This window comes from Phacochoerus africanus, chromosome 16 (assembly GCF_016906955.1).
Source record: "Phacochoerus africanus isolate WHEZ1 chromosome 16, ROS_Pafr_v1, whole genome shotgun sequence".
NCBI lineage: Eukaryota > Metazoa > Chordata > Mammalia > Artiodactyla > Suidae > Phacochoerus > Phacochoerus africanus.
In genome coordinates this window covers 18,833,961-18,854,789 of record NC_062559.1, presented here as the reverse complement: position 1 = coordinate 18,854,789, position 20,829 = coordinate 18,833,961, and the positions used below count along the sequence as shown (strand labels likewise).

The 20,829-nt window shown below is 38.6% G+C and overlaps 1 protein-coding gene across 3 annotated transcripts in view; it reads right to left on the bottom strand.

The window, feature by feature from the left end:
- Positions 1-20,829, bottom strand: part of UBE2H (ubiquitin conjugating enzyme E2 H) — a 115,180-nt gene that overhangs the window by 34,200 nt on the left and 60,151 nt on the right. For 2 of the 3 annotated variants that reach the window (XM_047763723.1, XM_047763722.1), the window contains exons 2-3: positions 12,548-12,624; positions 11,923-11,997 (exon numbers count right to left, since the gene is read on the bottom strand). In XM_047763723.1, the coding sequence (XP_047619679.1) occupies positions 11,923-11,997; positions 12,548-12,624 (152 nt within the window). Of the gene's footprint in view, positions 1-2,456; positions 2,719-11,922; positions 11,998-12,547; positions 12,625-20,829 lie in introns of those variants that run through there. The other variant, XM_047763724.1, reaches the window with a different exon arrangement.

Sequence of the window (20,829 nt, the reverse complement as noted above, 5' to 3'; positions counted from 1 at the left end):
TTTCTACACTGTTTTCTTTAGCAATAAATGGGTTGGAGCCCAGTCCCCGGTGTCCCCGCTAAATTTATAAAACCCCATCTGGGCTCTGAGATAGGAGAATCAGGACTGGAGAGAGCAAAGTTCTAATAGGGACTTGGCTTCTAGTCTCGCCCAGTTTGCTATTAACTGCAGGCCTGGATCAGGTCATTACACTTCTGTGAGCCTGTTTCTTTACCTGCAAAGAGAAATTCGCTGAACTACATGATCTCTAAAACCTCCACTTTTATTCTGTTTGTGAAAGGACCAGTAGCTCTAAAATCCAGGATTTAGTAACAATGGCTAGAGCTCTGAGAACAGAGGACTTAAGGGGAAATGCCCAATGGTTAAGTCCATAAAGGAAATTAATTCTGTGAAGCACATTTTTAGGTACAGAAGTATTCTGGAGACTACAAAACTACCAGCGTGCTAAGATACCACAGAGAGACACAAACCCTCCAACTCCCTCTGAAGTAGGCAGAAACAGAGTTCACAAACGCTGCCATTGAGGGACAAGCACAGCCAGACAATTTTCACACTGAATCATCTCTTCCTATACTAGGCAGTTCCAATTGTTAGAAAAACACCCAAAGCAAATAAATGGAAAGGGGGATATATATCTCCTTATATGAGCTGTTCTTGGGCAAGCTGTGGGCAGCATTTCTGGCAAAGCCATTTACATTCTGGACAATGACGGCAACAATGGAACTTGGGGACTAGGAGGGGAAGAGACCAAGAAAAAACAGGCTAGGAATTCGGAGAAGGAACGTTCTCAGGACTCAGTGTGTTTGCCCTGGCGTGTTTTCCTTCCTTTTGGCAATGCTATCACCACACTAATGAATTTGTCTGCAACAAGAGAATTTTCCCAACACTTGTTTCCATTCAACCAGGAACTATTTTTAAGATATTTTAAGAGAACATATTTTTGAAAACTGCATTTATGGAAACATGATAAGTGGAAGCAGCAAGTCACTTTTAATCTAAATGATTTAAGATTTTATTCACCACCAGACATGTTTTAATGACATATTCCAGTGATTTGATCAGATAAAATTCAAAACTCTTTTGTTTAAAACTTCTGGACAATTATTCTCTGGCATGGCTAAAGCACTTGTGAAAAAAAGAGGACAGTAGGTACAAATGTTTAGCCAAAAGCTTGCCACCTGTCCTTTATCTCTGAGCAGAAAGCAATCAGGAGATTTCTAATTCTGGAGGAGGAATCTAAATCACGCTCAGTTGATGCAAAACTAGCTATCTTGAAAAAAATAAAAGCACAGATGATTAAAATAGAAAAATATGCCATGCTTTTTGTTTGTTCCAACCAATACTCAATTGCTCTGGACTAATGAATCTCTTGACCCAGAGGCTAATATGCAGAGGAAGTAAACAATGTCATGCCAAGTCATGCTGAAAACTGGTTTTTATTTCAGCCTATTTCTATGTCCAGACCCAGGAGGTGATCTGTACAAAGTTGTACAGGCTTTTGAACAACTAATATTAGAGTCACTATGTAAATGAAAGAGGCAAAAACCAATTTATTTTCCATCTTTGCTTCTTTTGTGGGATATTTTTAATGATCACATTTGTGGAGAGAATAAAACACCCGGGGCCAGACACCTATCCAGAAATTTGAGCCAGAATCATCTTGAAGAAATGAGAGGTCACACAAGTGACTCATGAATCAAAGTAAATCCACCCTAAGTTAAATGGGTGAAAGGCAAAAAAAAAAAAAGCAAAAACGGAAGCTCTGGAATTTCACTGTGGCGCAACAGAAATGAATCAGACTAGTATCCATGAGGATTCGGGTTTGATCCCTGGCCTTGCTCAGTGGGTTGGGGATCCAGCATTGCCATGAGCTGTAGTGTAGGTCGCAGACATGGCTCGAATCCCACGTTGCTGTGGCTCTGGCGTAGGCTGGCAGCTACAGCTCTGATTCTACCCCGAGCCTGGCAACTTCCACATGCCATGGGTGTAGCCCTAAAAAGCCCAAACAAACCACCCCCCCCAACACCAAACAACGGGAGCTCTATCCCAGGAATGAAATGAACCTAGACTATAGATGGTTGAAGCAGCAATTTAAAGTTCACGAATTCCTGTGAAAAACAGGAAGTGAATACATTATATTATGATATCTATCTTCAGGACAAATGCCGACATAAAGTAGACCATTCAGAATGAAACTGATTAATTCTCTATTTTAAAAGTAGATATAATTGTTTAAAATACATTTATTAAAGACTGAATCCTATCTCCCCTAGCAGTATCTCAAACTATCAATTTTTTAAGGGCAATAGCTTGGATCTCCACTCCTATCATGCAGGATATGATCAGAGTTAAGCTGTTCCAGCTGAAAAAGAAGTGGGGATGCTGCCAGCTCCACTGGCGACAGTACCCTGTCAGCTTTGTGCATTAGTGCACCCTCGGATAGATTTTCATCTTACCTCAGACAGCCAGGCCCAGCCCGTGGCAGCCTGCACCCGGGCAGAAGTCTCTTCCGAGAGCTGAGCCTTTCCTACTCAGGAGAGATGGACCTGGGCCGGTCTCTTCTTGGGTGAGGAACCAAGCAAGGAGCTCACTCTCATTGCCCTGTGTCATGGGAACTTCTGAACTGATCCTGTGTGTGTTCAGGAGATCTAAACTCAACAAGGGGTCCTCTTTTCTGTTTCTTCCTTTCTCTCTGATAATATGGAATCTGAGGAATGGCTGGATGGATAAGAAAAGTTCATTTATAACTAAGAAAAGGTGAAGTGTTATCCTTCAACAGCATAACCCTTCTACCAACCTAGAAGATTACCAAAACCTGCAGCCTTATATCCATTCTCCGGCAGCTTCATTTTTGGAAGACTGTCATCTCTTCCCTGTCTCCACAGTTTCTCTTTCACTCTCCTGGCTGTTCATTTAACCACACTGTCTGCAGCAGGCAGGATTTATTTTCATGGTCAGAGGTAGGAGAGCACAGACAGAACACACTGGGCCTGAAATCTCAAGACCCAATTTCAAGTCTCTGCCACTCTTATTACACAAAGTTGTAGTTCAAAGATTAGGCTCCGGTCAGACTGCCCAAGATCCACTTAGCCCTACTGAATTGCTCTGCCTTTCTGTTTCCTTTTTCATAAGGCTGGGTTAAATAATGGTATCCACACACCACAGGACTGTTAACAAGACTGAATGAATACATGCACAGCATTTGACTAGTAAATGGTACACAGTAAGCACTCAATAATACCACTATTAGCTGAAGAGGTCAGGCAAGTAATTTCATCTCACTTTCCTTATCCTAGAAATGAAAATATTTGCCCCTACCTATCTATCTCTTAATCTTTTAGGAATTATCAAGAGCATTAGAAGATATTTTGATTATGGGATATTGATTTCTTTTGTAACCTCATCACACTGGAAATGGAAAATACAGTTACTCTATTATTTATTATTAAAAAGAGCATTCAGGAGTTCCCTTGTGGCACAGCAGATTAAGGATCAGCACTGTCACTGCAGCAGCTTGGGTCACTGCTGTGGCGTGTGTTTGATCCCTGACTCACAAACTTCCACATGCCACGGGCGTGGCCAAAAAAAAAAAAAAAAATCCCCAAATCCGTTCTGATTGCATTTTGTATAGGGAAAAAAACACTAGAATGGAAATCAGAAGGCAGACTCTATGACTAGTTAGTAGTAATGTTATCTTTGCCTTCCTGAGTCTAATTTTTACCATCCTTTAAAATAAGGGAACTGGATGATAGATCTCCAAAGTTCCTCCTAGAAATTTTGTTTTTCTTTTTTGGTTGCCCTGCAGCACATGGAGTTCTTGGGCCCAGGATCAGATCCGAGCAGAAGCTGTGACCTATGCCGCAACAACAGTGGATCTTTAACTCATTACGCTGGGCTGGGGATGGAACCAGCATCCTGGTACACTGCAGAGATGCCACCCATCCTGTTGTACCACAGTGGGAACTCCTAGAAATATGGTTTTTACCAACACCAAGAATATGAACAGATCTTCAACTGTGTCCACAAGCTTTTCCAAGGGCACTAAGATATTACTATTTGTGTTTAAAACAATTTCAGTTTAACTAAAGAAAAATGAAGCTAAGAATGTTTTCATCATACCACCAATTCTGAAGGGGAAGGAATGAATTTAATGCCAAAAAGATGTCAGAATAGGAGTTCCCGTCATGGTGCAGTGGTCAACGAATCCGACTAGGAACCATGAGGTTACGGGTTCGATCCCTGGCCTTGCTCAGTGGTTAAGGATCTGGCATTGCCGTGAGCTGTGGTGTAGGTCGAAGACGCCACTCGGATCTGGCGTTGCTGTGGCTGTAGCTTAGGCTGGCAGCTACAGCTCCGATACGACCCCTAGCCTGGGAACCTCCATATGCCGTGGGAAGTGACCCTAGAAAAAACAAAAAGACAAAAAGAGAGCTGTCAGAATAAATAACCAGATCAAAAGCTAAAGGTCACCTACTATAGGCAGTAGGAAACTAACCTAAACAGCAGGATAGGTGGAATTTTTTTTTACAGCAAATGGGAAGATTATATAATAATTAATTGCTAAGGCAGAATTAAAACTGACATATGCCAGCTTCAAAAAGGAAATGGACAAATCTTCTCACAGAAGCAAGTGCAAAAAGCAAAGCCACCCCTTAGAGGTAGCCTGGAGAAGGGAAATGAAAGGCAGCTACTGCTTTTACTCTGGCTACATAGCAAGATGAGGCTCAAAGAATTTCGGTATCATAAACTGATAACAGGTTTTTCATTGGAGGAAGCAATTTGACCACTGCCTATTTCCATCACTAAGAACTTCAGCATCCAGTGCCCAAGTTTCTCCTCCACCAACTCCTGTCATCTTTAGTGACATTACCTACAAAGACCACACTCCTGACACCCTGATTTTGCAGTTCCTTAAGCTTCTCTTGAATGATCTTCCCTCTGCTCTATCTCACTCAGATGCCAGGACACACCTTCAACTCTGTCACCTCTACAAATAGCTTCACTTCCAAAATCAGAAACTCAGACATCCCCCTCCAACCACAGCCTCCTACCCTTGTCAGAGAGCCTCCCACTCTATGAACAATGTTTCCACCTTTGAACTCTCAGCTATTGACCCATCAAGCCCTGAGTGAGGGAGAAGGATTTTTAGTAAAACAGACCCAGAGATTGCCTTCAGGATTTTTATCTACTGGGTTGGCAGGAAGGAGAGACATAAGTAAACAAATACACCAACTTTTAAAAGCATGCTCTATAACTTTTGTGGTTCTAATTTTCCTCGCTCCTTTCTCTTAGCTTGCTCCCCCATTCTCCAACTTGTACATTTTACCATTATTCCGCAAATTTCCCATTCCCTCTGCTCCTCCACTTCTCACTTTGACCTAGTAGCCCTGTCCTTTTTCTTTGTGAAAATGAGCACCAATTAGCAGGATCTCTCATTTTCCTCCACAAAATCCCCCCTCAGTATGTGCTCATTTCCCCTGCCTCACTAGCTTGCTCAAATGTTTCTGGCATTCTCAAGTACCAGTTCTCTATTGTGTTCTGATCTTGTCGCTTCCTGCAGTCTCAAAGGCACTGCTGCTTTAATCCTCCTTCCGACCTCCAGCATCACATAGTTTTCCCTCTTTTCTAGATAACTCCCTACAAGGAGCACACAAACTTCCTTCAGAATCTCCTAATCAAGAAATAAAAAACAAAGCCTTCTTTTTTTTTTTTTTTTTAAATAGCCACACCTGCAGCATATGTAAGTTCCTGGGCAAGGGATCAAACCTGCACCTCCACCACAACCCAAGCCACTGCAGTCAGGTTCCTAACCCACTGTGCCACAGTGGGAACTCCAACAAAACCTTCCTTTTTTCTTCCTCTAGGTACCAGCCCTGTTTTATGCCTTTGTGAATAGAGAGAAATTTCTTAAGCATACGAAGCTCCTGTCTCAGAGTCTCTGTCTTCACAATTTCTCCTGCCTGAAATGCTCTCATCCCTAACCTTGGAGGATCAGGGCTGGCTTTTTCCCGTGTCAGTTAAACCTCAGCTTAAATTCACTTTGTCAGAGAGGCCCTCCCTGAAAACCTAACTGAAGGCAGCTATTATGTCAATTCTATCCTATCAATTCTCTGCATAAAGCTATCAGACATGAAAATTTTGCTACCCCCCCAAAGACTATAAGGGTCAAGAGAGCAATCTGTTCATGTCTGTACCAACACCTAGAATAATATCCTGCACACAACTGGTATCTAATGAATCTGTGGCGCTGATTAGAAGAATGATTAAAGATTTATCTCCATTTCCCGAGAAAGTAGGTTCTCAGTTGCCAGACATAATCTCAAAAAACTTATCCTGAAAATTTTCATTTTCAGAACACCAGTAAAAAAAGCATTTTTAACAATGGACTTATATTCTCATAACATTATCTAAAAAAAAAATTTTTTTTTTACAAAACTTTTCTACTAGAACCTTGTTCCTCTCTACTGGAATTCAAAAGATATAGATGACTGCACAGTAGCAATTATGTAACTGCTTGAAACAGGAATTAAACTCAAACCCAAGGTTATAAGAGTAGATTAGTATACAGATGATCCTAATGGAATTTTGCTTCCTCAGTCTAAGAATTCATTCTATTTGTGGAAATAAAGCAATTCGAGTACGTCTTTGTTAAATGACTAACCCCAAATCTCTTATGACTGACACACTTCTCTCTACTACCAACCCCGGTCCACCCCTGACTAAACACTCCTCACTTCAGTTACTCACACTAGTTCTTGAGAGAGTAGCTGTACGTTTCCATTTGGAAGACACAAACTAAAATGGTAAATATTCTAAGTTCTATAGTTAGTTTAGTCATACCACGTTATAAAGCTCCACTCCAAAAATACTGTGAGGTAATTTCTGGCCTCAGTGAATTAAAAAATGTATAATGCCAGAAGAGTCTGCTACTCTGTCAACAAACAGGGTTACAATACTTCCCTTAATTGCTGGCACAAGTAAAAAGAATATGGTGCACTGATTAAAAAGACTATCTTTTAATTTAGAACCGGTGGCAGGTTGGGAAAATTATTTGTTTTCAAATTTTATGGCCGCACCTACAACATCTGGAAGTTCCTGGACCAGAGACTGAATCCCAGCCACAGCTGAGACAACACTGGACCCTCTGACCCACTGCACCAAGCTGGGGATTGAACCAATGCCTCAGCAGCAAGACACGGCAGTAAAGATTCTTAACCCACTGCGCCACAGCGAAACTTGGAAAGGAATACTCCTAACGTCCTTATGTGCACCTTCACTTTTCAGAAGCTTTGTCAAGACTCTATTCTCACGTGAAACACAATTCTTGTAAAAGCCTATCTCCTCCCTATACTCTCTTCCTCAACTGAGATGCTGACTCATACATCTAAAAAGCAATGAAATGCTGTCACTAAAGCAAATGAAGTATTTTATAGACGTTGATTTTTTTCTCCTAACTAGTGAAAGCCTTCCTTATATAGCCTTCCTAAGTAGAGTGCCATATATCATCTATTCTGAGTATTTAATACATTGGTCAATGTCAAATATGCAGAGTCCTATTTAATCTCATTATCTCAGTTTTTAGACGAGGAAACATTTCAGATAAGTATCATTCAGATAGTCAAGGAGAACCAGGGCCAGAATCACTCGTTTCTGATAACCTGTCTACTGATCACACTCTCCTAATTACTATAGGTGACACACCTAGCAGCACTGCTAGCATTCTAGAAATGTTTCTGAATGAAAAGGCAAAAGTCGGAACTTTCGAATAAATCAAAACCTAGAGGTTCGGAGTTCCTGTCGTGGCTCAGCAGAAATGAATTTGATTAGCATCTATGAGAACACAGGTTCAATCCCTGGCCTGTTCAGTAAGTTAAGGATCTGGCATTACCGTGAGCTGTAGTGTAGGTCGCAGAAATGGCTTGGATCTGGTGTTGCGTTGGCTGTGGTGTAGGCCAGCAGCTATAGCTCCAAGGAGACCCCTAGCCTGGGAACTGCCATGGGTGGAGCCCTAAAAAAGCAAACAAACAAACAAACAAAAACAAACAAAAAAATCCCTACATGTTCAAATATGATTTATTTCAAAGCAGCCTCTCTGGAAAACAATACAAATAATATTTCAATGACATTACAATTGATTAAAGGAGTTTATAACTTTTCTTGGAAAGAGCCCATAGGGCCAGTTTAAAAGAAAATCATATGAAACTTAAGTTCATAATCATGTATCATTTTATACTCTGATGTTACTTGGTTTTTCAATTCATCTTATTCTCTAGAAATTAAATGACCTTTAGCCATCTCAAAAATTTATATTCAGCTTCAAAGCATCCAGATTTGCAAACACTCATGATATTCAAATCATGTAAAATTCCAAAAGATGCACTTAAGATGTCTGGAATAATGATGGCATTGTAAGAGGAAGCTCATAACTTTCCCAGGAGTCTGTTTTACCATTGTGGGGGGGACCCCAAAAAACTTAAAGATGTAAATTGTTTTTAGAAGAACGTTTTTAGTTATAGCTTATGCAATCATGTAACTACTGAAAACTCTCTAGAACTATATTTGGGGCATATCCCAAAGTTAAACATGTCAAATTACATTGAATATATGCTCAAATATGCAGAGAAAAATGTTTTACATTTTTATGAACTTTAGGTAAATAATGATATCCACTGAGGGACAGAATTGTAAGACATTTTCATTTTACTTTGCTTCTGCTCACCTGGACTTTCTTACATTCCCATTATGGATATGGGGCATTATACAATTTTAAAATATATAAATATTAATATTAAACAAAAAAGTATATATACATACATATTTTAAAACTCCAAGATCTAAACATTAAGATGTTTAAATCTAAATTTGCATACCTTAGTGTTTAAGAGCGCAAAGTCTGGCTCAAGGAAGAAGGGTACACCTGCCTAGATACTACAGAGGCAGGGTTTACAAAGAACAGCGAGGTTGGGTTTATCTTCTTACTCTTCTACAACTATCCATACAATTCAAAAAGGAATCCTTGCCTATTCGAAGTGAGCCACTACCTCTCAAAATGTTTAAAGCACATTCCAACAGTAATTACATTGTTGACGACCTGAAAATGGGTCACCCCACAGAACTGATTAAAACTCTCTTATGCAATCTCCTTTGAAGGAAACAAGGACAGCCTGTACAAATATTTCAACTAGATCTACTTCCCTAAGAGAAGATAGTACACATTTGTAGGTATTACCAAGTTCTAAAAGCTCACAGAAAGGCGAAGGAAAAATTATGAAGAACTTAAATTAGCCTAGTCATTTGCCCTAACCAGTTTCACATTACATCATTAATTTAAGAAAGTAAATAGGTTTCTGCAGTGTCAGTGTTACTAAAAACGGTGCCTGAAGTTTAGATATTTTTACTTTGAAAGTTATGATGAAACAATTATCTGAAAATGTATGTTAAGACAAGATTTGAGAAATAACTACATTTCTACAGAATATATAATTGCATTTCTATGGTTTACTGTTAGTTTCAACAAGCTATATTGTTTCCTTTCTGATTAGGAATCAAGGGTAACAAAACTAGATTTAGCAAGCCAATTTTTAATCTTTAAGTAAACAGGTATTTATGACATTATTTGAAGGTATTTATATGGTTTGGACATTCTATTTGTAAAGGTTTACCACTCTACATCAAGTTGAAAATGCCTGTAGAGGAAGAAACATCTCAAAGTTAAAAGATAAATGGGGGGAGAAGGAACCAAATGTGACACAAAAGCCCTCCCAAACCAAGTGAAACCTACATTCTACCACAGTGGAATGGACTGCCCCACCTGTACACCAAAGGTGAATGTCAGATACACTCGGGGACTGTCTCAGAGACTCAGCACCTCACAGCACCCTTTCTCTATCACCATCCGAGAACTCTAAAACTCAGGAGGCCCTTGTAGCAATGGGGAGATTTCCAATTCAATTATCCATTAAAGCATCTTCTCAATTACTGCGTTTAGAAAACTCATCTAAGGGACCTTAAGAGGAAATCACCAGTTTATTCTTTTTTTTTTTTTTTGGCTTTTCTAGGGCCGCTCCTGAGGCATATGGAAGTTCCCAGGCTAGGGGTCCAATCGGAGCTGTAGCCGCAGGTCTACGCCAGAGCCACAGCAACAGGGGATCTGAGCCACATCTGCAAGCTACACCACAGCTCACGGCAACGCCGGATCCTTAACCCACTGAGCAATGCCAGGGATCAAACCTGCAACCTTATGGTTCCCAGTCAGATTTGTTAACCACTGAGCCATGACGGGCACTCCACACCAGTTTATTCTTAAAATGAGCACTACGAGTTCCCAGCCTAAGAAGGAATTACAGATACTCTGTAGTATTTTTATAGTATAAAACTCTAAAATACATAAAGTAGCTAAATGTTAGAAGGTAGGCTGCTGCATTTGATTGGAAATTAGTCTGTGACTGTTCGAATGCTTCCACATTATTGATCCTAGACAGAAATGTGGGGGCCTTGAAACAAAACATAAAGCTCAGAATGTGTTTGGTTTACCTCTTTTTAAAAACCCTTTTCTGGGGGAAGAAGGGGGAAGTCTAATTCCAAGATGTCTGGCATTAATTCTGATGTCAAGGCTACAGTAGGAGCACGATGCTTGAACTCTGACAATTCTGAACATGAGGTTCAGTGTGACAGAAAACATTCTAATATATTCCATTTTCTTCTTAAAATTGGTCAATACTTCATAATATTTTTAAATCATCTATAGAATGAAACATTTATTTATTTATTTATTTTGCTCTTTTAGGGCTGCACCCATGCCATATGGAGGTTCCCAGGCTAGGGGTCGAATTGGAGCTGTAGCCGCCGGCCTACGTCACAGCCACACTAGATCCGAGCCTCGACTGCAACCTACACCACAGCTCACAGCAATGCCGGATCCTTAACTCACTGAGCAAGGCCAGGCATCAAACCCGAAACCTCATGGTTCCTAGTCAGATTCCTTCTGCTGCGCCACAACCAGAACTCCAGAATGAAATTTTTAAAAGCTGTCTTAAGTTAGCTAAGTTACTACCATTCCACAATCTCAAAATATTTAAAGGCACACTACTATGTGTAGAATAGGTAACTGGCAAGGACCTGCTATGTAGCAAAGGAAAATCTACTCAATATTTTGTAATAATCTATATGGGAAAAAAGAATGGAGATATATATTCACTTTGTTGTATACCTGAAACTAACACAACATTGTAAGTCAACTGTATTCCAATAAAATTTAAAAAAAAGTTAAAGGTATCAACCCTCAATCAAGTACACATCTATAGCATCTGATCCTAAAATTAAAAAAAAAAAGAACTGTCACTAAATGCCTTAACAGGGGTTGCAGGTTAATATCACCAATTAGGGCAGAAGGAAGATGAAGGTAAGGGAAAAAACCACCCTTTACACAACCCCACTGAAGTTTCTACTCTCCTTTCTTTAGCTGTTTAGAGGGTTAAAAAGATTAGCAGTAGAGAGAATGGAAAAGGGTTACCCAGAGTCGGAATGAACAAAAGCAATGTAGGATATAGAGAGGATTTTTAAATGGCAGAATTAGAATAGACACATATAACATTAATTCCAACAATCTGGCATTTAAAGTAAGACTTAAGATGTTTATTATTTTACTGCTAATAGCCTAATGAACAGTGAGTCTAAAAATTATTTGTTTCATCTGGCCCTGAAACACAGAAAAATCTAGTTATAGTCATTACAATCAGGCAAAGGATATATTTAAACATCTACTATCACACTTTGGAAGTCCCCCCAAAAGTTGCTAATTAACCAAAGCCAAAAAGGAAAAAAATTAGGTTAACTAAACACTTCTGGAATTATCATAAATTGCAGAATTTTTTTTTTCTATTTCAAAACTCTCTAAATGAGAGAAACTGAGTAGTTACATACCTATAGATGGAGATTTGAAAGGGTATTTATCAGGAAGATCCACTCTAACTTTCCATACTCCGCCTTCATACGGTGCTGAAATGAAAGTAAAAACGTTAAACATTAGAACTGTGTCACCAAATTAGAAAATAAATCTAAGTTAAACACTAAATCCTAATCTCTTTTAAGAACCTTGCAAGAGTCAGAGATCTCATAACTAGTAGTACTCTATGTGCAATTATGACATTTATCTTTTAAAAATCTAGAGTTAAAAAAGGTTCATTTTCTCTCCCAAATTTACCTGATTCTTTAAAGTATTAAACACTATTCAATTACCTGGTAAGTAACAGCCTAATATTTCCATCTACCCTACGCCCATGCCCCAAAGAAAGAAAATTTTCCCCCAAACCATCTATAACTTTCAAAACCCCAAATTCACAATTCATGTTTAATACTGTCACCCAGAGATAAAAGAGAAAAGTACATAAAGTAATTACAATAAGAGCAAGATTTCCTCACAGGTTCAAGAGTTCAATTAAATTTACTTTTCAAAAACTACACCTATCACCATCACCATCTGCTTTGATATTTTCACTAAGGAGTAAAAGACTGTAATAGAAAAACACATACCAACACGTATACTTACTTCCCTGTGGTCCATAAAACTTCACTACAAATTCATTGAGTCCTCCCAGGATTGTAACCTCATGCTTACTCTCAATGCTAAGGTGGAAGGTAAAGGAAATCACACAGGCTTTGTATTACCTGGAAGAACTAAAGATGGCAACCCCAAGATATGCCATTTAAAGTGTTACCAACATTTTATATGAAACTAATAAAATACAAAATGTGAACAATAATTCTGGTAATTTAAAAGGCAATATAGACGTCTGTGAAAGGAATATGAATGAGCTTTAGATTCAAAGACTGGTGTTCAAATCCCAGAACTGCCATTTACTGGATTTGAGCCTAGACAAGAGAATTTTGGGTTTTGTTTTTTTGTTTTGTTTTTTGCTGTTTTGGGGCCGCACCCACAGCTTACAAGAGGTTACCAGGCTAGGGGTCCAACTTGAGCTGTAGCTGCCGCCGCTGGCCTACACCACAGCTCACAGCAACACCGGATCCTTAAACCCACAGAGCAAGGCCAGGGATCGAACCCACATCCTCATGGATCCTAGTCAGGTTCGTTAACCACTGAGCCACAAAGGGAACTCCTAGACAAGAGAATATAAACTCACTCTCTGAGCCTTTGTTCTCCTTTGCAAACGAGGAAAACACCACTTTATAGCTGTGAAGATTAAATGAGTTAAATATGTAAAATGTGTTAAGACCACATTGTACATATAAATAAACGCAAAGTAGGCACTTAATTTTAGTTTTTCTCCCCTCTGTACTCTATCCTCCCCAACCTATCCCTAATGATCCTTTAACAAAAAAAATCAGTATTCCCTTTAGTCAAATTCAAGCACTCAGCAAAACACTCATGCCTCTGAACTGGAAATGCCATACTCCTAAAATTACAGATTTACCAAGTCCACATAAGTTTCTCCCTGGCTTGAAGAATAATCAGAATAACTAGTGATACAACCTTCTGTGTTCTCCTTCTCAGTAACTTATACAAGTCTTGAGACCCACCTCTTTAAGGTACTAAGACCAATTACAGACACCAAACTAATCCACATCAGCAGAAAACAGGGCTACTGGTCTAATACCTGTTTCATGTCTCTGCTTTGTGTTCTAACCCAATAATGACTCTACTGATAAAAATTTTAGGTGGTAAGATTTTTGGGGAGCTCTCAAATCCCACTGAAATGGTTAAAAAAAAACCCAACAATCAGATACGATAGGCTGGCCTCATCTTTCTCAGTCAGCAGTGCAAACTACATTTTAATTATGTATACTATTATACAAAAGAAAAAAAAGCCAAAGAATTTTTTATTATTTATTTTTCGTCTTTTTGCCTTTTCTAAGGCCACTCCTGTGGCATATGGAGGTTCCCAGGCTAGGGGTCTAATCAAAGCTGTAGCTGCCGGCCTACACCACAGCCACAGCAAACGCAGGATCCTTAACCCACTGAGCAAGGCCAGGGGTCAAACCCACAACCTCATGGTTCCTGGTCGGATTTCTTAACCACTGAGCCACGACGGGAACTCAAAGAAATTTTTAAGTGATCTCTTAGAGAAAAGCTGTATTTTTAAGGGCTTGAAATTAAGTATTTGGCTCTCTAATCCTCTGTTGTCCTGTAGGCCAACAGACAGAGGCCAGGTGTATTTTTGGCAAAGTCTTTGCTCAAGAGCAATGAACAGTACCTACTAAAGATACTAAATAAGATAATTTAGTCTATTTGATCTCATTCTTTTCTAAATGAAAACTACTTTAATAATATGCACAGTGAAAGGATTCAAAGAGTATCCACACTGGAAAACTGATTTAATTTCTCATGGTCAAATGACACATGCATGCATGTTTTTTCGTGTACTAAATTCTTCCTGACCAGTCACCCTCTGACATCTTTCTACAAAATATTCCAAAGCTAATGCTAATGTAATTAATTAAAGTACATGTTTAAATTGTTTTAAACAACCAAAACAGCTCCCTTCCATTAGTGAAAGATAATGAAATCAAATCTAGCTATAATAAACAAAATTAAATACTAATAATTAAATTCTTAAAGCAAACAAATAAAAAAATCTTGAGGATAAAAAGACTTAAGAATGACACCAAGCCAGAAACCACAGAGGAAAAAATCAGTAGGTACAATTGTGCATGTGCATACAAACACAGACACTTAAATTTTATATATTAGAAAAAATATAGCTAGGACAAACTATGAAGAAAAGGCCAAAATACCCAAGTTAAGAAAACTGGGGAGTTCCCATCGTGGCACAGTGGTTAACGAATCCGACTAGAAACCATGAGGTTGCGGGTTTGGTCCCTGGCCTTGCTCCGTGGGTTAAGGATCCGGCGTTGCTGTGAGCTGCGGTGTAGGTTGCAGACACGGCTTGGATCCCGAGTTGCTGCAGCTCTGGCGTAGACCAGCAGCCACAGCTCCGATTCAACCCCTAGCCTGGGAAAGTCCATGTGCCAAGGGAGTGGCCCAAGAAATGGCAAAAAGAGAAAACTGGAATTAAGCTATAAATAGTCCAACTCACTAAAGTAGTTTAAAAATGAGGTAATTTCCAACATTAATTGATAAAGATGAAAGAACTAGATAAAACCAAGTGTCCCGTGAAGTATAAATTAGTATTCCTCAGGTCAAATTTAGTACTATATTCTAAAACTTAAAATGAATTTTCTCTTTCACTCCATCTTCACTTTTTTGAAGTTATTTAAAACAAAACAAAACAGACACTGCTGATGGAAATGTGATATGGTTTCAACCACCCTGGAAAACTGCTGGCTTGGTAAAGCTGCACACATGCAGGCCCTACACCCACCAGCACCACCTCCAGTAGATATGGACAGCTACGTGCACCAACACACATGTTTAAGGATGTTCACAGCACTATTTGTAATATCCAAAAATTAGGTTACAACCCAAAGGTTCATCAACAAAAAGGATAAATTATGGTACAATCACCCAACAGAAAATTACACAGCAATAAAAAAATAAAACTGCCACATGTAAATGGATGAAATCTCACAGATACTATGGTGAAAAAAGCAGATAAAAAGAGCACAAAGGATATGATTCCAATTACACACACTTCCAACAGGCTAAATGCATCAAGGTGTCAGAAATTAGGACAACAGTTACCCCAGGGTGGGGACTGTGATCACTGAAGAGACCTCTGGAATGCTGATCATACCTTATGTACTGTTCCATTTATCAGTGATCTGTGTACTTTTTGTATATATGTTATGATTTAGTAATTTAAAAAACTTACAAAATAAGACTATCTGATATGCATATAAATGTTTGTTGTATTTAAAATTTTAGAATGGAAATAATTCAAGTATTTATCAATAGGAAAACTGTTAAATGAATTATAAGCTATCAGGCTGCTATTAGCACCTATTAGTGTATATTAATGTCCTATCCCCACACAGGGCGCTCCTCTGATGCGTTTTTGCTCAACCTGGGGTTACTAATACTCAAATGAATACACTGTAGGAATACAAAGATATCTCAAACATTAAATAAATTTGCAAGGACAATAAAACAATGGAGTAAGGTAGAGGATCAAACGAATTTAACAAAAGAAATAAAATTAATTTTACAATATAAAAATCTTAGAGGGAGTTCCCGACATGGCACAGTGGAAACGAATCTGACTAGTATTCCACAAGGATACAAGTCTGAACCCTGGCCTCACTCAGTGGGTCAGCGATCTGGCGTTGCTCAGAGCTGTGGTGTAGGTCACAGACACGACTCGGATCTGGCATTGCTGTGGCTGTGATGTAGGCCAGCAGCTATAGCTCCAATTGGACCCCTAGCCTGGGAACTTCCATATGCCGAGGGTGTGGCCCTAAAAAGCAAAAAAAAAAAAAAAAAAAAAAAGAAGCAGCATTCCCTATCAGACCTATTTGCTATAAATGACAGTGATCCATAGCAATTAACTATGAATTTAATTACAGAATTACAAGTTATCTACAACAATATCTCTTTTAGAAAATTGAAGGTTATCTTTTCTATCATTTACGTGGATGCAATAAATTTAGCTTTCTTCCATTTTGTGATCTGTCTGGCATTTAGTCCATGCTTTTATCTACTTTCCAAAGAAGATCCTCCTTTGGAAACAGTCAAGTTAAAATGAGATTAGAAATTAATGCTCCAAACCTTCTCTTTCCCATGACCTCTGGTACAACCCACATTCCAGATACACTAGGTCTGTCTTTAATTACACATTACACTGTAAATTAAAGACTTCTTAAAGTCCATTTCATATGAAAAGCTAAAAGTAAACTGAATGAAACCTTTAAAACTTCTACCAAGTTGGTAAAATGAAGAAGCTGTGCTAAATTTATGCCGCTCTGTAATGGTACAGACGCTAAATCAGATGGAAAAAAAGAATTTAAGTTTAGATGAAAGAAAAACACTGCATTAAAAATAAGCCATTCCATCACCCTGAATGAATGACTTGCCTACAAAAAAATATAAAATTACTTGACTGCTGTTATCATGTGTATTTATGGTAGAGGCCACAAGTTTCCTTCTCCTTTCTGCTGCAAAGTCAAGGGCAAGGAAGGCAAACGAGAATGCCAGGTTACAATGACAAAAATAATGATCTATTTCTGAGATGTGCTGGTCAGACTAGCAGACTGGCAGGATCTCACTAGAAGGTTCCTTCGTTACCTTCTCACTTTCAAAGCTTGAAAATATATTCTTCAGATACTGTTCTGGTAAAAATGTGTTAAATAAGCCCATTAAAATCACATTTTACTCACCTCTAAGTTATTTGTAAAATACTGATTTTTACTTACTTAGCATTTCACTATTAAGGAATATCAGCATTTTCAGCAGAATAATGTTTAACATTCCCAGGAACCCGTTTCACTTTTAAAATGCCAGCCTCCCACCATCTTATTTTCCCTGAATGGCATTATGATTACACAATCTAATATTTAAAGGTTAATGCCAAACTGCCAAGAGAAACCTGACATTCTTGGCAAAATGTGTCTATCAGGATTTAAGAAATGATTTTTATATAGTTCTGGAATCTTCCAGAAAGGGAGCTAAGGGTTTAGCCTACTTATAGGTCAAGGACATGGGATTCAGACAGCATTGTTTCCTAAATTTGCTGCTAAGTTTATCAGATAAAAGAAGGTGGCCTCCCTGAGCTGTGTCCATAGCAGTAAGGGACTCGGGTAACGAATGGGCTTCTGTGCAGAAGGTAGAGCAATCTGTGTGGCTTTCTATCTACAAGTTCAGACCAGTCTACTTCTAACTCTCCTCAAGATTAACCACATGACAAAATTGGAAGAAACTGGGGTAACCTTCACTTTTTGGTTTTTCTCGATAAAAATATGGTATGTCTATTAATCCATTAATGTGCAAAAATCACAGCTTTGGGATTACATTTATAAAGATCCTTCTCCTTTAAAGATATAAATGGAAATACTAATTAAAATATATGTCTAGGATTGGCTTCAAAATAACCTGGTGTGGAGAGTTAGGAAAGGAAGGTACAGAAGAAAAGACAGTGGCCCTGAGGCAATGATTACTGACTCTGAGAGAAAGGTACATGGGGGTTCCCAACAGTGTTCTCTCTCATTTTGAAAAATTCTGAAAAATTCATTTAGTCAGTTATCAGAACTTGAACATTTAACAAGCATAACAATTCAGAAGAACTCAGCTACTACACAGCTCTTAAGAGCTTACAAATTATCCACTACTTACCTGAAGTCCAAAACTTAGTTTGCAGAAGAAAAAAACAGTTCAGTGATCCAGTATTTAAGAAAACAAAGGATAAACAATAAGGTCCTACTGTATAGCACAGGAAACTATATCTAATCTCCTGGGGCAGACTGTGATGGAAAAGAATATTTTAAAAATGTATTTATATGTATGACGGAGTCATTTTGCTGTAGAGCAGAAATTGGCACAACACTATAAATCAACTATATGTTATTAAAAATAAATAAATAAGGCAAGATTTAGAGCTGAGGAAAAAAAATTCTGAACCTAGGCATATCACTTTCAAATTACAAAAAGTCAAAGATTTAGAAATATTCTGAAAGAAGCCAGAGAAAACAAACACTTCATCTAGAGAATATTGAAGATAATAATTACATCCAACTTCTCAGAAATCATGTAGCAATAAGAGAATGAAATGAAATATTTACAGTGCTGTTGAGAAAAAAAAAAAAAAAACCACCAACCTAGAATTCTGTACTCTGCAAAATTATACTTTAGAAGTTATGGAGAAATACTTTCTCAGATAAATAAAAACCGAGGGAATTTCTTGCCTTCCAAGTAAGAAGCTGTTTAGAGAAGGAAAATATAGGTCAGAAACTCAGATCTACATAACAAAAAGGGGAGCATCAAAAAAGAAAAAGTGAAAGTAAAATAAAAACTTATTTTTCTTATTTTTTACTTGATCAAAGAGTTTGTTCAAAATAATAAAAGCAACTATGTAGTAAATGATTTTTTTTTTTTAAATAGAAAACAAAGACTCCGGAGTTCCCTGGTGGCCTAGTGGTTGAGGATCCGTGTCACTGCTGTGGCTCTGGTTGTGGTGAAGGGTTTTGTTTGTTTTTTGCTTTTCAGGGCCACACCCATGGCATACAGAGGTTCCCAGGCTAGGGGTCTAATTGGAGCTACTGTTGCTGACCTACACCTGAGCCACAGCAACTTGGGATCCGAGCCGCATCTGCAACCTACACCACAGCTCACAGCAACACCAGATCCTTAATCCACTGAGCGAGGCAGAGATCAAACCTGCAACCTCATGGTTCCTAGTCAGATTTGTTTCTGATGCGCCACAACAGGAACTGCTATGGTGCAGGTTTGATCCCTGGCCCAGGAACTTCCACATGCCACAGGAGCAGCCGCAAAAGAAAAAAAAAAAAAAAAAACCAAAGACTTCATATTGAAAGAGAATACTCTGCCAAGATAGTAAATCAAATTCTCAAAGAATCCAATTTAAGTGGATTCAAAAAGATGTCTAAGAAAAATCCAACCACAGTGAAGGAAGATGAGCATGGCTTTTGCATATCCATGATAAATAACCTCTGGGCAAAAATAATAATTTCAGATGTACCCTTGTTTAAAGTGTAAGAAAAAAGATCAGTCATGTACCATAGCAAAGACTCCTGGCTGAGAGGAAAATTTGTTTTTTTCTTTTTAAGTTTTTAAATGTTTGTACTCTTTGTATTAGGAAGATTTTTATTCAGAGATGAAATAATAAAAACAGCGGAAACAAAAACATGGGGAAAAAGATGAAAGGCAGTAAGAGGGAAATACACATATATAATGGATGAGGGGTATTTTTATTCACTTATCTCAATCCAGGAAGCAATGATACACTGTCAAGAGCAATCAACAAAATAATATACTCATATCTTTATCTCCTAAGTTCAGCAGTTTTATCCTCTGTAACCTCCCCCCGCCCCAATATTTATGCTTTCCACATGACTTAATAGGAATGTGTTAAGCTGAGCTATGGAGAATATAGTGTTATTAGCATGCACTGATCACAGGCTTTATTTCTATTAAAAGTAGGCTTACTAAATAGTCTATACACCTCCCACACAAGCACATAAGGCAAATAAAAACTACTGTGAAACCTTAAAGAAGCTTAAAGTTTAGCAAAAGAACATGAGCTCTGTACATTAAGGAGTAAATGCAAAAAAAGTCTGCATAAAGTGCTATTAGAGTTTAGAGTAGGAAGAGGTTGCAGGTAGAGAGAGGATTTGCTATAGGAAGGCAAGGCTTTATGTGGAACCAAAGAATAGCGTGTGACTATACAGAGGTGGGGAGAAGGTAATTAAAGCAAAAACACAAAAACACAGGATAGGTCCAGAGAATAGGAACCACTGCATTTTTTCTTTTTCTTTTTATAGCTGCACCTGTGGCATATGAAAATTCCCAGGCTAGGGGTCAAATCGGAGCTACAGCTGGGGCCTACACCACAGCCTCAGCAACATCTTCGATGTGCACCAGGCAGGCCAGGGATCAGATCCACATTCTTACTGAGCAAGGCCAAGGATCAAACCCGAGTCCTCATGGATCCTAGTCGGGTTCATTACCAATGAGCCACGATGGGAAGTCCCAACAGTTGGTACTTCTACACAGAGTGCACATAACTGTCCTTGATAAAGATAACTAAGCTATGGTTTATAGGACTGGCTGAAGATTAAAAAGAGTTAAAGCAGAAGAGAAGGAGAATGTTCATGGCTTCAACTAATAGCCGCGGGAGTGAGGGGGGAGATTAAATAGACTCTCACAGACTCTGGAACTAGCTAGACATGGTACAGCCAGTAGAA